The sequence below is a fragment of the Labrus bergylta genome, chromosome 22 (genome assembly GCF_963930695.1).
Source record: "Labrus bergylta chromosome 22, fLabBer1.1, whole genome shotgun sequence".
NCBI classification, from domain to species: Eukaryota; Metazoa; Chordata; class Actinopteri; order Labriformes; family Labridae; genus Labrus; species Labrus bergylta.
Genome location: NC_089216.1, coordinates 12,210,675 through 12,229,154, shown reverse-complemented (window position 1 = coordinate 12,229,154; position 18,480 = coordinate 12,210,675). Strand labels below are relative to the sequence as shown.

Below are 18,480 nucleotides of genomic sequence, written 5' to 3'. Positions count from 1 at the left end.
ACACTTATTTAGTATCTATTTTTGTATTCATCAGGTACATTTTATACAGTGATGCATTCATTTGAAAACATGTGTACTTTAAGTTCGCGTGTTTATGTTCTTTTTTAACTGTAGCTTTATACAAGTAGCCTTTATTCATAGAGGGGGCGGGACAACATTGATTGGCAGACAGACAGTGACCTTGGCTATTCACTCTCATCTGTCTGCTTATACTCTAAAGAGCAAATTACAGATCACTTCAAGCAGCATGCATGAATATTAATGCATTAAAATAAAGGCTTGTACTGTTTAAAATATTTTTAACAACCAAGGTCCAGACCTCGCTGATATCATTGCCTCCCTCCATTTTATAACATTGTTTAATTTTTATCTGAATATATTTGAGTAGAGAGGCTTGTTAGTAACTTGTAAAAAAAAAAAAAAAAAACAGAGAGAGAGCAGACACAGGCAGCAACAGCTTAAACAACAGGATTATATCTCCCATTACTGACTGTATGTCCGAGCTTCGCTCTGTTTGACTCTCAGCAGACTGTTTAGGAAAATGTCTCTGGCTCATTAAAAGGGTTTGTTGCGTGCGAACAACAAAGTGAAATGCAAACCTTTAACTTTGCAAACTCTGCACATAACTGTTTCTATGCCCTGATGGTTTGGAAAAAAATCTCAAACATTTCCTTGTAACCCAGACAGAGTTCTTTTTATGGACTTACTCTGAAGTTTTGTTTTCATTTTAATCCATGTATTTTGTTCTGCTTCAAAGCAAAAGCGTCTGCGTAGGATCATAGAACTGCATCAGATAGAATGTACACTAATATCTCTTTGCTTTGAGTGTCAACACGTTCTAATCTTTCCAATCCAAGATTGTCTTATTGAACACTTCTAAACTTCAATCTGCGGTTGCTGCGAGCATGACAGGGAATGTATGGGCAAACATGTTCATCATAGTGATAGGTGTACCAAAAATGTTCCATGGACAAAGACATGTCGGCCATCAGAGTCCTTTTTACATGGGTTAAGTACAAATGGGGTGACCTGATGTAACAAGGTGGCTACTCTTCTGCTCTTAGAGGAAAAAGATGAATAATAAGCCTGGCCTACCCATTCTTTCCTAAGTTTCATATGCTCTTCCAATAAGTGAGTTTCTTGTAGAAATGCTATCTGTACTTTGTCTTGTTAAGCTTAATATTTGTGAGGTCAATAAAACCATCACAGGCTGCAAGAAGAAGGGGCAACAAGACAGAAGATGGGGACACTGAGAGAGAAAACCAGCTCAACCTGTTTAACAGGCACTGCAGCACCTCTCTGCACAGGTCAGTTATACTGACGTCCCATGTCATGAAAACCTTCAAACGCCTTCAAACGCCTGCTGCTCCATCTCTTCTTGGCTGGTGAGGGTCGAACCATCTGCAGCTGAACACCATCAAGACCAAGGAGATAGTGGTGGACTTCCGAAGGAACAAGCAGGGTTCCCACTTTTTTCCAGAGGTCATTTTCCAGGACTTTTCCGGCACATTTCCAGTGATGATCGGGCTGGTATGACAGTCAGTGATCTAATATGTTCCTCTCTGTGGAAGCCTAAATTGAAAGACGTGCAGTCTATGGCTATAACTAATCTATGAAATCATCTCTTACATGCTTAAAAATGAAAGCAAATTGATAATAGAATAATGCAACCACACCTGCAGATGAACAGCACTTCTCTTGTTTAACACACTTTACTTCACAGCCCCTTTACCAGTAATATTAACTGTAGTCTTTAACAAGGCTAATCACACCCACTGTAAGTTATCACTACAAAGGTCATCGTTATGGTGCATTAACCCTTAACAACACAGTACTGCATTTGAAGAGACAATGCTAGCAAAGTAAAAAAGTAGCATTAGCCAGTATTCAGCCGTGTTTGACACACTTGGCCTGCTATTCATTGTGCATATGAACACATTTTTCCCTGTAGGAGAATGCTGGAAACAATTTCCAAGACAACACGTGATTTTCCAGGAGATTTTCCAGGTGTTTTTCAGGACTGAAAAACTTGGTCAACTGTTCTCCAGGTTTTCCAGGATGCATGGGAACCCTGACAACTCGCTGGGGAGGATGCAGCAAGAGGAGAGATGCAGCCCGGCTGGACCGACTGATGAGGAAGGCTGGCTCTGTGGTGACGGTGTCAGAGAGAAAGACTCTACACAAACTGCTCTCTATCCTGGACAACGCCCACCACCCTCTGCACTGCACAGCAAACTTCACCTTCAGGCAGAGGAGTGTGACAGTGGCAGACTGCTGTCACAATCCTGCTCCACTCTGTCTTCCCCCGTGGTTATACGATTGTACAACACCTCACTGTTATGGCAGGAGGGAAGCACACAGTGACTCTTGGACTAAAAGCATTTTTTCAGCTGCACAGATGTCTTAAAGAGACAGCCTCTAGTTGGACACTTTAATGTTAATCTTAACAAATAATATATTAGTAGTATTTCACCTTAAAGTATGCACAGACTCATTTAAAAGTTGCACTACCTGCTATCATACACTGCTGTTCATTGCAGCATAAGTGCTGCTGTGCAGCTGTATAACGAGAGGTCTATTGTAAGAGTACAGGTCTAATTTTAACTGTGTTTTACATTGTACATTGGTTTCTATTATTATTCCTGCACTGGTAAAGTAAATGTTCTTGGTATTGGTTTAATTTCCTAAATGTACGGTTTCTTTAAATCTTTATTCCGGTGCATATATACATACAGGGAGGGAGGACATGGGGTGTTGTTAGGTATAACAAATGTTTCATATCGTGTGTTTTCTAAGCTGCTACTGGAGGCTCTGAACTTCCCTCAGGATCAATACAGTATCTATTTTCTTTCGTTTTATTGGTTGGTGGATCCCTTACATAAAATGTACACAATGTGATACTTTGTCACAGAGATGTATTGTCTATCTAGTAGCCTTCTTCAAAATGATCTTATTATTGATTCATTTTAAGTACATATTGTTACATCTTCTCACTTGTTTGCTCGACCTCTCCGGGGGAAAAAATGCTTTCAACAAAGAGCATAACTAACCTGTTTATCCTCAGACCCCTTTCTCCCTCGTTATAAATGGCGATTGTGAAGAAAGAAACATCTGCAAACTTAATTAACATCTAAGTACAGGATAATTAAAAACCCATGTATCTTCTTTTTTCATTAGCAGATCACTGCGGCAATCGATTATGAATGATTTGGGTATTATTATGTAACAAGAGAAGCAGAGTGTGTGGTAGAAGATCTGTAAAATGAGTAACTTTTAGAGGAGTTCTACTGTTTTTAACATGACATCGTTTACCTGTGCTGCTCCTGTGTGAGAGCATGCTCAGTCGCTTCTCCAGCTCCTGGGCCTCGTGGTTCAGCCTCTCCTCCGAACTCGTCTGCGTGGAGCTGGGGTCTGTTCAAAGAGAGAGCATCCAAAGCTCAAATTGCATCAAACTATCTAGTGACAAAAAGGCAAGTTTGGCGTCTTGCTAACATAGGCAACAAACATGAGAGCTGCAGTGACAGCGCTGTGAAAACACATCGAGCTAAACCAAAGGGAAGACGCGACGTTAAACAACCAGTGGTCTTTCTATGGCCTCATTCAAATGAAACAGCAGCCACAACATGTCAGTGTGTGCACGTTTGTCTTCTCACTGTGACCGGAGTGTTGTGTACTTTGATTCTGTCTGTGAGGTGTGAGGGCCACACAGGGGACCACCTTGCAGTATTCGTGCACTACAGGGTTTAAAAATAGTGCTACCACGTGTTGGTGTCGGTACGCGTTCTGGCTAAAGACTGTCGTGGATCTGTCGTGTACCCTAAGAGCACCAAGGTCATGAAATCGATTCTGTTTTTCTCTATTAGAGCTTCTAACAGTTATTAGTGAAATGTATCAGGACTCTACAAATTGCTCCAGATCACTTCGCACATGTGGAGAATCAACCTGCAGCGCCCCAGTGTCCTCGGATTCTAACAAATAATGGATCAGGAGGACAAACTAATGGATGACTTTAGTGAGTTTACCCCTCTGTGTCCTCTGTCTCACATACACGTACACAGTGTGGTGGTTATATAAATTACCCTTTGAAGTTCTCTAACATGCCTCTCTAACAGCCCTGCTCAGCCCATCTCACAAACATCAGATTTTTAATGATTCATGTCGAACTAAAACACTTAAAAGGAATGATTTAATTTAATTTAAAGTTTTCTGTTACACATTGATTTTTTTTCCTTCGCTTTTTAAATCTTCTGTAGCAAACTAAAATATTAAAGCTCAACAAACATAAAGAGACCCATCAACACATTGATGGGTTTCCTGCTGAGAAACAGATTTTTCTCAAAAGGCAGCCCGGGAATCTAAAAAAGATATTACTTCACATTTTCAAAAGAGGTAGGTGGCCTCAGAAACACTTTGACTTCAAACAAATAGTTTGAAGGTCAACTATCCACCAGAACTGGGAAAATGTAAACAATCATTTAAGGAAGAATGTGCAACTTTTTGATCCAGTAGATAGCGCCCCTGAGCACCAGCATGAAAAAACAAAACAAACTGCTATTTGGCAACTCCTCCTCCATACTGAAGCCTCCTCACTCCTCCAGCGACACACCTCCAACCCCTCTCCCCTCGCATTCGCACGAAGGAGATATCAAATAGACCGCACAATTATGATTGTCAACTCAATTGAGCACCATTGTTGTGTCAGCAGGCTAATGTTAGCACACTTAAGCTAGCCCATAGAAACACTTACTAGACTTTTAAATAAGCAGTGAGGATGTTCTTCTTCTTCTCTCTAGTCCTTGACTAAAACAGCTTTTGTCCACAAGGGGAGGAGCCGGCTGTCCGTCCATGTAAACATGATGTAAACACGGCTACGAGAACAACAGAGCCAGCAGGACTTGCGCTTCTCGCTCAATGTAGACAGTCATGACTCACAGAGACATTTACAGAAGACATACTTCATTTCTGCTGTATTTATGTGTGAAAAGTTGCACGTGTAAAATCAAGAGACTGATGTTTGTAATAAGTTCTGGCAATAAATTGTAGCCAGAAACTTCTCAGTTAAAGATCTGAACACTTCTGGTTTAAGAATCAAGTGCTCTGCATGGCACGTTAATTAAAGTGAACCAAATGTTCCAGCATAAACAAAGGACACTTTCACAGAGAGATTACACAGAGCCTGTCGTGACTGAATACAAATAAAAGACAGTATTGTACAGTCACAACCAACACTTAAAGAGAAGAGAAATTAGAGTTTACAGCTAAATCTCCACTACCTGCTCCTGATAAAGAGATTCAACATTCACATGTTCTCCTCATCTGATCTCAAATAAGCACATATCCTCGCCTGTGTAACAACCAGCACATCAGCAAAATGGATCAAACCAAACCAATCCAAAGGGAACGTGCTGGGTATTGGAGTAAGAAGATATTCACACACTTGAGGATTGGAATAGTATGTGGGTTTGAATTCCACCTCAGCCCTTCGCTGCCCTCTCTTTCTTCCAACATCTCCTGTCGCTTTTCAGCTGTCCTATCTTTTTTTAAAGGCAAAAATAATTAAAGTTAGAGGAGCTCATTTGTACTATGATGGCTGTATAACTATGAGCTAATGTCTATGTTTATGTAAAGGGGATCAACACAGCTGATTTTTGCTGAACAATATGAAGGGGAGTTGGTCACAATTTAGCACGGTTTACGGTTACGCATGTTTTACACTTAACAGCATACAACGATAACTCAAACAGATTTCCTATACTGGTAACTTTCCCACTTCTTTTTTTAGCAGCAATTGTAATCTACATTTCAAATGTTGTCGTCCACTTGGCGGCTTATTTTTTATTTTTTGTACTAAAAACGTTTTCAGTAGAATGTTCTGAAACTTTAAGTCATAATATATATTCTATATCTATGAGATTGAAAGACCGAGCAGGAGAGTTGAAGGCTGAGGGAGACGGACACATTAGAGCGTGTGAGGGTGACAGGCAGATTAAAGAAGCCTGGGGACATCACAGCACTTAATCAAAATAAAAGGAGGATGGGTTTCATCAGGGTCCTGTGTAGGACAGAGACCTGGACAAGGACTGTGATGTGACTCTCGGAAAAACGAGGGACAGTAGGGAGGAATAAGATGAGTCTGAAATGAAGGGGAGGTACAGGAGGGGCGGGGGGGGGGGGGGGGGGGGGGGTGTAGGAGTGTGGTGGTGGGTGACCGAGTATGAAATGAAGGAGAGCGGCAGCAGTGGAATCCTGTGGATGAGGTTACACACATGCCCGGAGTGATTAGGAGGCTTTGGCTGCTCTGCTTGTGTGTGAACTGTTGACTTTGACCCCCCCTCCCCCAGACATCCTCCCTGCTATTTATTCTAGTACGCACCGCAATAAAAGGAGTATGAGCTCAACCTGCCATCGGGCGGAAAGATGTGTGAAAACCAGAATACCCACAAGCCCCCACAGCTGCCCGGTCAACATTTCCTGTTAAGTTGCAGATTGAGTGAGAAAATGCTTTAAAACCTGCTAGTGTGGAAAATGGAAGGTGTGAAAGTGCACAGCGGGACAGCAGAGCTTTAGTCATATTATATGTAGCCTCCAAATGTGTTATTAAAATAACAGAAATAGAAGGAAACACATACATAAGGTATGGGGATGAGACCATTTTCCTTGATGGGTCTTTGTATTAAGGAACAGTTCTACCTTTTTTGGACACTTTAAAGCTCCTGTGAGGATTTTTTAGGGCGCACTCACACTGGGTCATCTGTACCGTACCGGGCACGCTTCACCCTCAAAGTCCAGTTCGTTTGACTAGTGTGAATGCTCCGATCCATGCTCAAGCACGGTACGCTTCCTTGGCCTTGGCACTGATGGAAGAGGTGTGATTGTTATGCACGAGCACAAGCAGAGGTTTTGTTCTGGCTGTATCTGACTGAAATGGCTCAAACTGAGACACAAAGTCAGTAAAGTAGCTGTCATGTTCTCTGTGGTGTTCTCCGATGTGCAGACTCGACCATGCATCCCTTCTTTTTTTTTTTTATAGAGTCCAAAGAACACGTCATGATCATATAAAGCCATGCGTTCGTTGTATTACGATGCTATGTTCAAGAGGTAACCGTGCTCAGGCCCGGTTAGTCCTGGAGCAGTGTGAGTGCAGGCCAGTGGGGGAATGGGGGGGGGGGGGGGAACAATCTGGCTTAAGCACGGTACGGGACAACTTTGCCAAGTGTGAGTGCACCCTTGACAAGTTTTGTAACAAACCAAGATACACAGCTACATAATCAGTTATTTAGACTAGTGTTTTATTGTTAGTGTATGTGACCACCTTGTAAAAATAAAGCTAATATTCACTCTACCTTGTACTCTTTTTGGTTTCTGACAACTCCTCAAAATGTCTGTTCTGTCTCGCTGCTAAATGCTCCTTTGTTCACAAGCTAGCTACTAACTTTGTCTGTTATTTATGGCTACAGAACAATAACAGGTTGAGTCTTCTCAAAGAGAAAAAAAAATCTGCCTAAGGCTTCAAATGGTGATTCTGATAATAAATCAGATCAAAAACATTCTCGTGGTAAACGGCACTAAAACGCTCAATCTCAGAAGAACAAGCGATGCATTTGGAAATACAATTGTCTTTTTGGCAAATAAACAAGCAGACGCTGTCCAGCTTTGACGAATGGGTCAGGACAAGAGGAGAACAGAGGAGCTGAGGGCAGACATGCTGGAGCTCAGTGTGCTCATTAAACACACTAACCTCACCGTCTTTGACAAACTGATGTCTTGCCAGACAACCCTGCTGTTACAGGAGTAAAAGAAGCCTAATGACTGTTTGGAAGTGGGCTCATCATCCAGCTTACACTCCAACAGTGGCACTACAACCTCAACTATACATAGACTACAACTGTTATAATCAGAGTTAGTACAGTAGTTATCCTCTTACTGACGACCAAAGAGACACTAGGCTCTACATTCGACACAGTACACCTAAGTCAGGGGTTAGGATTTAACTAAAATTATAAATTTCTTCAGAAGATTATCCAATTACCTTGAAAAAACAGCTGTCAGTCATAATTTTGTAACATCAAAGCACACGGGAGGAATCCTCTGACTCATTCAGCCAAACATGGACGGATTCCAGAGAGGCAGCACACCTAAAAGCTACGACAAATCCCTGGAGGCACAGGAGGGGAGCCAGAGAGGGCTTGCTCCCCTTACGATGGCCAGTATTGACTTGTTTAATGTTTACTGATACTCCTTGGCAACAACTCGGCTGCTAATTATCCGCATAATGATGACAGAGAGATCAACGTTCTCCCTTTAAATTATGATCTGAAAAACTAATCTTTTCCTCTCTTACACACGGTTGGGTTTTCAGTCCTGTTCAGCCACCCAGCTTTAAACACCTCGAGTACTGACCTGGCAAAACTGGCCGCAGTCCAAAAGGGCCTCTGGTGGGGGAGATGCCTCGGACGATGCAGTCGAACAGAAAGCTGATCTGCTCGCTCTCAGCAGATGCCAGCAAAAACACACCGGCCCCTGTAGAAAGCAGACTTTATTAGTGTCACGTTGTTTATTACAGGACTGAAATATCCACTAGCAGAGCAAATAGACGGGAATTAGGTAAATGGTAATCTACTCCTCATCTGAAATTACCAATGTGACTGACCATTCAGCATTAATAATTTGGTTCAATGGTTGTTGTTGTTTTTTTAAATAGGAGGGGGAAATATTCATTAAATTCTTGCTAAAGCCCAACAGAGAGCCTCCAACTTGCTTTGTCAAATCAAATTGTTTGATTTCTATGAAACATGGCGCCTTGAAATAGGCTAAAAACCAGAAAAATTCTTGTCTCTGTGATGGTGGGCTTTGACTCAGCAACAAAACTTGAAGCTAATTTGAATAAATCGATGAGTGGATTTAAATGGATTTGTTTGGAAGCCAATGAGGAGTGATTAAAAGTCAGCGTGACACTTAAGTCATCACCACCATTAACTCAGACCTGAATTTCAAGAGCCACATTAATAGTACTTTCACACTTGCACAAAACTCGTGAAAATCTCAGCAGGGGCAAGGAGAGCTGCAGACTCTGACTTTATCTAGATTTTCTGGTATTTTTTTCGGCAGAAGGTCTGAGTGAGCTGAAGTGAGAACGCCGCAGGATGTTCTCTGGAGAATTTACCGCGAGCAAGTGGGAGTTGACGTTTATTACCTGTGACTGGTGCACGACCACAGATTGTCAGCGCGCTACCAGATCTTCCATGCAAGTAATTCAACTGCTGCATTGTGTTTTCTGTTCGTTGGTATGTTCTCCTCCGCTCTTTTGTTGATATTGTGATTGAGTCAAACTACTGTAGCATTTACATAAAGGTAAATATTCTCATCAACCCTAACCCTAGCATCGTATAGCGGACTCTGTTGCTACGTCCAACACTTCCACGTTGTTCCTTTTACGTCACGTCTTGCCCCCTCCCGTCTGACAGGGATAGTCTTTGGTTTGAGGTGCATGTGTGAGCGTCCAGCTCAGCAGGATTTCAGGCGCAGTCCTCATGATTTTCTCTACAAATTCTCAGGAATACATATCTGAAAATGGCCTGAGACAATTACAAAACTACCCACCCAATCAGAAAATTGTGGCAGATTCAGAATCCTGCCACTAGAGGACCACCACAATCATTAATTCATCAACTGGGCACCACAGATCACTAATGTTTTCGAGATTTTTCAGCCTGAAACCAAGCATTAAGACCGACCTATTGTTGGATAAATTTGACAAATAATGAAGAGAACAATTGTCGTCAATTTCTTTTGTTAAAAAAAAAATGGACCAACAAATGAATTGTGTTTTCTCTGCACCAAAACCAAGGCTAACCATTCGCTCATCATCACTTCATTATTCTAAATAAAAGAAGAAGCCATTTAAAGTCATTCAGGAAAAAACTGTTGACTGTGAGTAAACACAAGGATCGAATTATAAGTAATGAGAGGCTACAAATCGGAAGTGATCCATACGCATTTTTTTTTTTTTTTTTTTTTAAGTGTCACCAAATAATCTATTACCCCTTCACTTCCTCTTCTTTTGTCACATTCATTTCAAATGTCATCTAAGGTGATACAGGAATGCAAAGGTCAAAGGTTGTGCTCCACAGACCTCCCTCTGACAGTACAAATGGCTGAACATTACAAGGCGTCACCAATAAAAAGGGTCAAAGTGTCACACCTTCCCTGAGACCACCCGTATCAAAGCAGACTTCAATCACATTCCCAACACTCCCCTGACCGTGAGCGGGGGTCAAAGTTCAGCTCAAGCCGTCATTGGAAATGTATTACCTTCTAAGTGTAGCTCATATTTATTCATTTAAGTTGTATTTCATCGCCTACTCTGACGTGGCGTTATGTGGAGGCAGGATTTAAACTCTTAAAATCTCGCCACTTCTTGAGGACAAGCACACACACACACACACACACACATGCTCATGTCTTGTGTTTGACAGCAGGTGACTGAACTTCAGGTGCATCGCCAGAAGCTCGAGCACAACAAACAAAGACAAACAAAGAACAGTTGGCAGGGTTTGTTCAGTTACAACCTGATAAAGATTCAGTGTAAGAACAAAACAACTCCCGTGAAGCCGTCTGCTCTCTCCTCTATAGAGAGAGAAAACACAGCATCCATACAAAGTAACACAACTTATGACATCCTGTTAGTACATCCTGTTCGTACGTGGGAAGTGTAAATAAGGTGGAATCTTCTCTGGCTGGTCAAAGTGCCCTTTTTATTCTCACAACAGTAAAGTCATCCAGGTAGGCAAACTCGAAGGCAAATACTACTATTTTCAGTTGTGTCGTCACTGTTATTTATTTTGCTCTGGAAAATGTAAACAACGGCTGTTTCTGGAGTTTGCTGTACCCAACTTCAGCCATTTTCAGATTGCTTATTCTTCACTAAAGTGATGTAACCAAGCTCACCGGTCAGCACGTCTTTGTAAATTCATATTGATACCGAGACGGCGTAGCACTGGTTTCCCCCTCTGGGAATCCACAATGCGTTTCGGTGTTGTAGAAGCACGGCACTGCGGGAGCTCCACATAGACACACAGTCAGAGATGGACGCACACACAGGGCTGCACTCCCCGATGGCTCAACTGTAACCGTCTCACCCGTTGTTACTACCTTTAAAGACAGTACAGCGGGGGGGAATCATTCGTCCCCCCCATTCCACCTCCATGACATTCAGACTGAAGGCAAAATGTCACGGGGCGTAAATATCACAGCTTGAAAAGTCTGAATAGCTCTTTTAATTCTGTTGAAGTCATTCTGACTATATTAAAAACAGCACAAGATATACATCACTGACTTACTATGATACTACTACTGATTTATTTTGATTTTTGTTGTGTTTTGTGGAATATATATATATATTTTTTAGCTCTACTTTTGGTCTTTAACAACCCAATAGGACATATGTTTCTGAGACCATACACAAAGCTTTGAATGGCTCTTCAGTTTCTTTTCTCTCAACTTCTCTCACCTTTGAGTTTGAGATCGTTTTCACCAAAACCAAACAGTGATGTTGGGGGACTCAAAAACAAAACAATGAATGACTATGACAGAAGCTGAAATGCATTAAGGCCATGCTTAAAAGAATGATTGTTTTTATCTTTGTTCTTGTGGGTTTTGTTTGGGTACATTGTGATGAAAAAAAAACAAAAAACAAACTGAAAGACTGAACTAAAAAAATCTCCCTGAAGCTAAGAAAAAGGCCCCTTCTCATCTCATGATTAGCATAGCTTTCAAATCTGCTTTCATTTGCTGCTTGATTAATTGGTCTGATTGTCAAGAAATCAAAACACATTATTTTAATTAGGGCTGCAATTAACAACTGTAATTAATGTAAGTTTTTATTTCCCATTCATGTGTGAGGATTTCTTAAATTGTTTAATCTGCTTAATCTCTGAAAGTAGCTGGAAGTGTTCCCTTGCCTCCTACCTAAATTGTTTTAGTTATGAATCGTTCATCAAGTCCGTTAATGATTATCCTTAAGGGATATTTGGTTTGGTAAAGATGGTTTTCATTCTATTTCCTTCCCCGGCTACATGTTTCTGTTGTCATTCTTTGGTGACTCATGAGGGTCTTCACAGTTGAAACAGTGAAATGTTCCTATCAGGTTTAGCAAAGTATTAATCCTGTTTTTCTTAGTTATTTATGTTTTTTCCGTCCTTCAGATAAATAATAAATTGTAAATAGACTTGAGCTTGTATAGCACTTTTTCTAGTCTTCTGACTACTCAGAGCTCTTTTACACCACATGTCACACCTACTCATCCACACACTGACGGCAGAGGTCACTTTGTAAATGTCCATCAGAAAGTAACTAATCCCATTAATGCACATTCATACACCGTTGACGACGCAGCGGGAGAAACTTGGAGTTAAGTGTCTTGCCAAAGGACACATCGAACAAGTGGCAGCAGGAGCTGGGGATCGAACCCCTGACCTTCCTGTTGAGAGACGACCGACTCTACCAACTGAGCCACAGTCATCCGTAGTAGTGTTAACTGTATTGTGTTTTATTTGAACAATGCATACAGTAAACTGTCAAAGGACACTCATTATAAACGCCTTGGCGTTCAGTTCAGACTCAAAAACGAGAAGCCTGTAAGAGAAAGGACCAACGAGCACAGGGACAAAAAGGTCACACAGAGCAGCAGACGGTTCCACAGCTGCTTTAACCAGAAGTGAGAGGTCTGACAGCGTTGCACTCCTTCTCCCTGTGCTGTGGATAAACTGTGCAGAGAGATTACATGTCACAGGAATGCACGCCCTTCAACACACATTTAGATGCACCTTCATGTTTACTTACACACACACATTTCCTTTTTTCTCTTATTTTGGTACAAGTTGTTTCTGATTACTTTCAATGAATGCGAGAGCTGAATGTTAAAGGGTTAATGAAACTAAATAAATCACACATGACATTTTTCGGAGTCATGTTTCCAGCTGGATCGTCATGTGTCATGTGTCCACAAACCTGGAGGGATCTGCTCTGATGGTTTGTTTTCCAAGATTTAAACTGGGGTTTACCTTATCACCGGGACACACACAGCTCGGAGGGTTCTAGCATAGCTCAGGTAGAACTCGTGTTTCTCAAAAACATCTTCCCTGGAGTGATGCATCATGCTGAATTTTGGTCACAGCAGGAGTGATCGTGCACAAACTGAATCGTTTCCTGCAGCGGGTGTCTTGTTGTCATGAAGCAGATGGGTTTTTTTTTTTTTTTTTTCTAAAACACAATCCACCAAGTCAGAGCAAAGCAAAACAACACACCAGAGCAAAGAGGAAAAAATAGGTTTGCAGCCGTTTACATCATATGCTTCCCATTACTCATGTGGGTAAATCAAATCACCAATAACAGCCAAATATATCAGCTTAATTAATCATATTTGGATTCATTGTACTCACACCACCAAGGGCCAAGCAGATGATGAAATCCAAACACGATTCATATTAATATCACACCCATATGTGACTGTTTAACTTCATAAGCAAAAGGCATTCAGATTCTTTCAACAACATGATTCAAACAACAGTTGTTCAAAGCCGGAGGCTGTACTCTGGGAAATGAGGCCAAATCTCTGTCAAGTTCTTTCAAAACAAGGAGTGAAGTTTGTGCCAACATCCTTCAGTCGGTTGGTCAATGAGCTCTCGTCCGACCAAAATCTCATTGGTCAGAAAATCGCACGCGTTACTTACGTTACGTTACTATTGGAAGATGAGCTTCATCCATCGGGCCTATTTGCAGGGGTTGGAAAAAACTGGATGTATTTTATTTTCGAGTTATATTGTGTTAGAAAGCAACATTGATTATGAATGAAACCATTTAAATATATATTTTATTTTTGTCTTTCCATTTTATTAATCATATGGGTGTATAAACAAGAAAGTCAAAACAGCTGTAACGACTTTGGACTCTCTCTTTGTAGAAGAGAGTGAAGGCACATAGAGCATCATAAACTATGCAGCCGCTGGCAACCTTGATGATTGTGCACCAGTGTTTCCCAAACAGACGACCCGCAGAGGTATATTAACGGCTTCCCAGCATATTTCCTGGCCGCTTTTATCCATAAAATTAAGAGAGAGAGAGAGAGAGAGAGAGAGAGAGAGAGCTAAAGGGAAGTTTAAGTAATATTGCACGTAATATTATTACTTGTTATACTTATACATAATCATTATATTTTAATAAAATGTTTTTTCTGCACAGAACTTGGCTTATACACACAACACACACGCACACAGGAAGTTAAAGACAGACCTCTGTGCACCGGTGCTGGTTGCAGGTATTTAAAGGGATACTTCACCCATTTGCATTAAGCTTTGTATCATTAGAAACCTGGTAGTATTTTTGAATGGTCGTAAATCCTGCCCTGATTTTCCCCTGAGATGGGTCTGAAAAGCAGCTTCCAGTGACGCAAAATGACGATTTTTGCATCACTGGAAGCTGTTGCGGTTAGCGTGGTGAAACTACAACACTAGTTCCTCATATTTTCGACCACTGAAGCTACAGACCAATCGCAGATCAGAGGGTGGGAACTCACTCCCAGAATCGAAACTTAACGTCCGTTATATTGCTTGGAAGCTATGCCAACAGGCTCTATGGAGAAAGCTGATAATGGCGAAAAAATATAAATACAGCGGCGAGACGGCTGCTGCCGACAGGCCGGTCTTGTGTTTCGGCTGCTGGATTTGGTGTCTTTCATCCACATGAGCCAAAAAGACACTTTCTGCCTTTTCTCGGCGAAGAAGGCACCAACTTCAAAATGTATTTCACATTTCTACAACATATATGACCCAATGTCAATACAGATTCATGTTTCAACGGGTGAAGTATCCCTTTAAATGTGCCTAGAAGCAGTCGTTAAGGGGAAACTGTCGCCTTACAGTGCCCACTGCAAAATAAAGTACTCTAATTCACAAACAGTGTGGCTAACGGCTACACACAGTTAAGAGTGGAGCAGAAAACATCTGCTGAGACCAGGTGGTAACTGCACTGCAGTATTGATCAGAGATCACGTCATACCCAAACTTTCCAGAGATCAGCAAAACATTTCCACCTCTGTATGACTTTAGAAATAAAGTATCAGTACATTCAGTCTGTTTATTAATATAATCAGTGGTTAAATAAGCCTGGGGCTGTCTGTGACTCGACACTTCATCCACATCTGTGGAGACGATCTGGAGACGTTACACATGAGGATGCAAGTTTGGGTTTTCCCCCCCGAGGTGCTGCAAAAAGCTTGTTATGTTAATTTGAAGCCAGGGTTCACTGACTACACTGTCACTTATTAGATTGATCTAAAGACAGGCTAACATCTGTACAGATGTAATTCCAGTCGACCAAGTTTTCTTTGGTTGACTAAAGCCCTAAAATTGTTAGAATAACATTCAAATACATGCCTCTGATAGGCCAATTGCTTAAAAAAGTAGGATCTGATATCAGCCAGTACATCAGTCAATGTGATGATTAAATAATATTTATTAGCCCCCAAAGACCAGAGATGAGTCTTCTCAAAAGCTACCAAAAATACCTCAAGCAGCCGTGCTGCCATCATGAATGGACCCGGCTGAGTGCACGGGGTCTGTCCATGTTGATACACTTCATGACTCTCCTAAACAGTCACAACAAAGTTGGGAGTGCTCCATCATCTAAAAATCACAACCTGGGTTCTCTTTCTCCGGGGCAGGTGGTTCTGCTGTGATCAACAGGAAACTAGCCCAGATATTTTTCTTTAAAGTATGTTTTTTTTTAAATCTCCACAGCTTGATACAAATTCCAGAAAGTCGATGTGTTGCTATAGGCTTCACCTGTGCAGCCGCAGATCTACAACTGAACCCACCTCAGTCCCAAGGCCATTGGTGTAAAATGGTTTTAGTAACCCTTCTCTGAAACATGATTTGAGACTGTTGCATTCCCTGAATTGAAACAAAGTTAAACCACAAACAGAAACCAAAGGCAACAAAGTGCTGACTAGGTGGAGAGGTATCCACTTTGCCCTTTTCTAATCTGTTCAGTCATCATTGTGCTGGTAAGGAGCCTCTCTTCCACAGACACTGCTGCATGAAAGCAACAAATGAATCATCTGGAATCACAGCCGGTGTTTATTTAGTCTCTTTGAAAAAGACATAAGCAGAACACAGCTCCCATTGTGATGTTACGAGCTATTAATCTCTAATGATGCAGCCCAATTTTACTCAAGAGACTCTCTTGTCATGAGATGATGGAATGCGTGTTTGATGTCTGTGCTAGTGTTACTGCTTCCTCAAACACACATTTGGTTTGAATTCCCAGCCGTTACACAGGATTTTAAGTACTGTCTTTTCTTTTATTTAACTTTTGCTTTGAAAATTTGCTTCTCCATTTTGCTTTTGATGATTTCATTCCAAAGCCTCATTGTTTGTGGTTTCAAATCTCTTAACAGACCTTTTTATGGTTCTTTCAGTTCACAAGCATGCTTCCAAAACACACAGTGCGCTGTTTCAGACTAATAACTAATTATCTCCATGCCTTTAGGGACCGTCTGCAAAGCACCAAACACCAGTTTTAGCAGCATCATAATAGCTACAGGGCCAATGTTCCTGCACTAAACAAAAACAACAACAGAAGAGACGATTCACTTACAGTATCCACATCTTGTTCCTCCCTCAAACACAAACCCGTTGGGTACAGGTCCATATCTGCGCAGGTCTGGAAGGTTCCAGTGTCCGACGATGACAGGAGGGACATCCCGGGCCAGAGCCAGCAAGTTGTTGCACAAATGAAGAGTTGCAGGTCCACTCTCCAACTTAGTCCCTGGTAACACTCCAACACTGAATCTGTGAACTAAATCAATGAAGAAGAAAAAAAGAAGTGTAAAAACAAAAGACAGGCCAAGTCTTAAAACCTAAGACACAGTAAAGATAGCTGTTCCCTCTTTTTCTCTTCTCTTTATGCTAATCTAGACTAACTGCACATGTACTTTATTGTCCAAGAGGGAAAATTTGCCTCGTGCAATACTGCAAAGTAAATGTACTGCACTGCAACATGATGCACCATTACAACAAATCAACACACAAGACTGGAAACTAGAAACCAGAAAATATAGTTGAATAAATAACGTTCTTCAATATGCCTCATTGAGAAACATAATAAATACAGTATAAAAGACTTTGAGACCGTGTCCTAACATTATTAACGAGCGTTGGATGTCGCATCGATCACACTGGAGCTGTCCTCACTGCATCCGTTGAATATTTAAATCTCTGCTCTGTGAACGCCAGTATAACAATATAACATCTCATGCTTTTGTAATGAAGGCGGACAAACAGAAGGGTGGTGCTTTGAATTGATGAGCAGCTGACTGTTGAATCACAACACTCAGAGGCTCATCGATAAACGGCTCGTGATAAGCCAGGAAAATAATTATCGGGTGTTGACACAAGTCATAGCTCAACATATTAATTAGAATGAGGAAATGATTAATGCAAAGTGATATGCACTTTAAAAAACAAGCTAACAAGCTCTGTTGAGTACGAAACGTGAGTGCCAGTGCCTTAAAAACCCCTCCATCCTCGTCTGTCTACAAACATGGCATAGCGGGAAAATAGAAACGGGGCATTGGTGTGCCGCGTCGCACTGCTTTGCGCTGCGTCACTGGCGGGCATTCAGGACGTTCCAATAGTAAACAATTGAATCACGCTGATTTTGTCGCTGACACTCACTCTCATTGCATGCTGTTAGGACAGGCTGTTAAGGCTAAAGGCTAGAGGCTAGAATACTGTGCATAGTTCTGGTTCAGCTGGGAGGCAGGTTTAGCTCATTGCTTGTTCAGCGGTGTGACCGAGGTTGAGAATATAAATTTGAGGCGGTCCTTTGTGATTTTTATGCGCTTGTCTGACAAACGTCTCTTCAGTTATGGTGTAAATCGTCGACTTGAGCGTTTTTCTAAAGATGTGGAATATGTGAATGCACCATTGGAGCCGGTTGACGTGTACGTGGAGATATAAGGTTCATTGTGAGGGCTGCACAATCTTCATCTGAGCAGCCTGGGGATAAACTGGATAGAAAACACAGTGTTCCTCACACATCTGTGACTTCAGCTCCGTTTCCATTTCAATCACCAATAAAAAAGGAGAAACAGCTGCACACAAGAGAATGAAACAGGCTTAGATCTGACGCCCAATGCAATCAATCAAAAGCTGTCTCAAACATCTGTGTGATTGGAGTCCTTTTGTTGTTCCTTATAAGACAACAAAGCGGGACATTTAATCAAGCATGCGCACTACATTTGGGTTTCTGCCTGGGAGTTTGTTGAACGTAGCCCAATCACTTGAGGGTTTTTTTTTTCCCCCCTGCAGCGCTTAAACAAACACTTCTCGGAACAAACTTCACCAGGTGAGATTGATGGAGGGGGATCGTGAGGAAATGTCTGCGAGCTGCAACAAGTCATCACTCAGGTTGAGAAAGATT

General features: G+C 41.5%; 1 protein-coding gene across 4 annotated transcripts in view; it reads right to left on the bottom strand.

The window, feature by feature from the left end:
• LOC109980727 (protein Dok-7) overlaps window positions 1–18,480 on the bottom strand; it is a 43,147-nt gene that overhangs the window by 20,077 nt on the left and 4,590 nt on the right. For all 4 annotated transcript variants that reach the window (XM_029276424.2, XM_065950706.1, XM_029276427.2 and 1 more), the window contains exons 4-6: window positions 16,654–16,854; window positions 8,401–8,520; window positions 3,313–3,411 (exon numbers count right to left, since the gene is read on the bottom strand). In XM_029276424.2, the coding sequence (XP_029132257.2) occupies window positions 3,313–3,411; window positions 8,401–8,520; window positions 16,654–16,854 (420 nt within the window). The remainder of the gene's footprint in view (window positions 1–3,312; window positions 3,412–8,400; window positions 8,521–16,653; window positions 16,855–18,480) is intronic.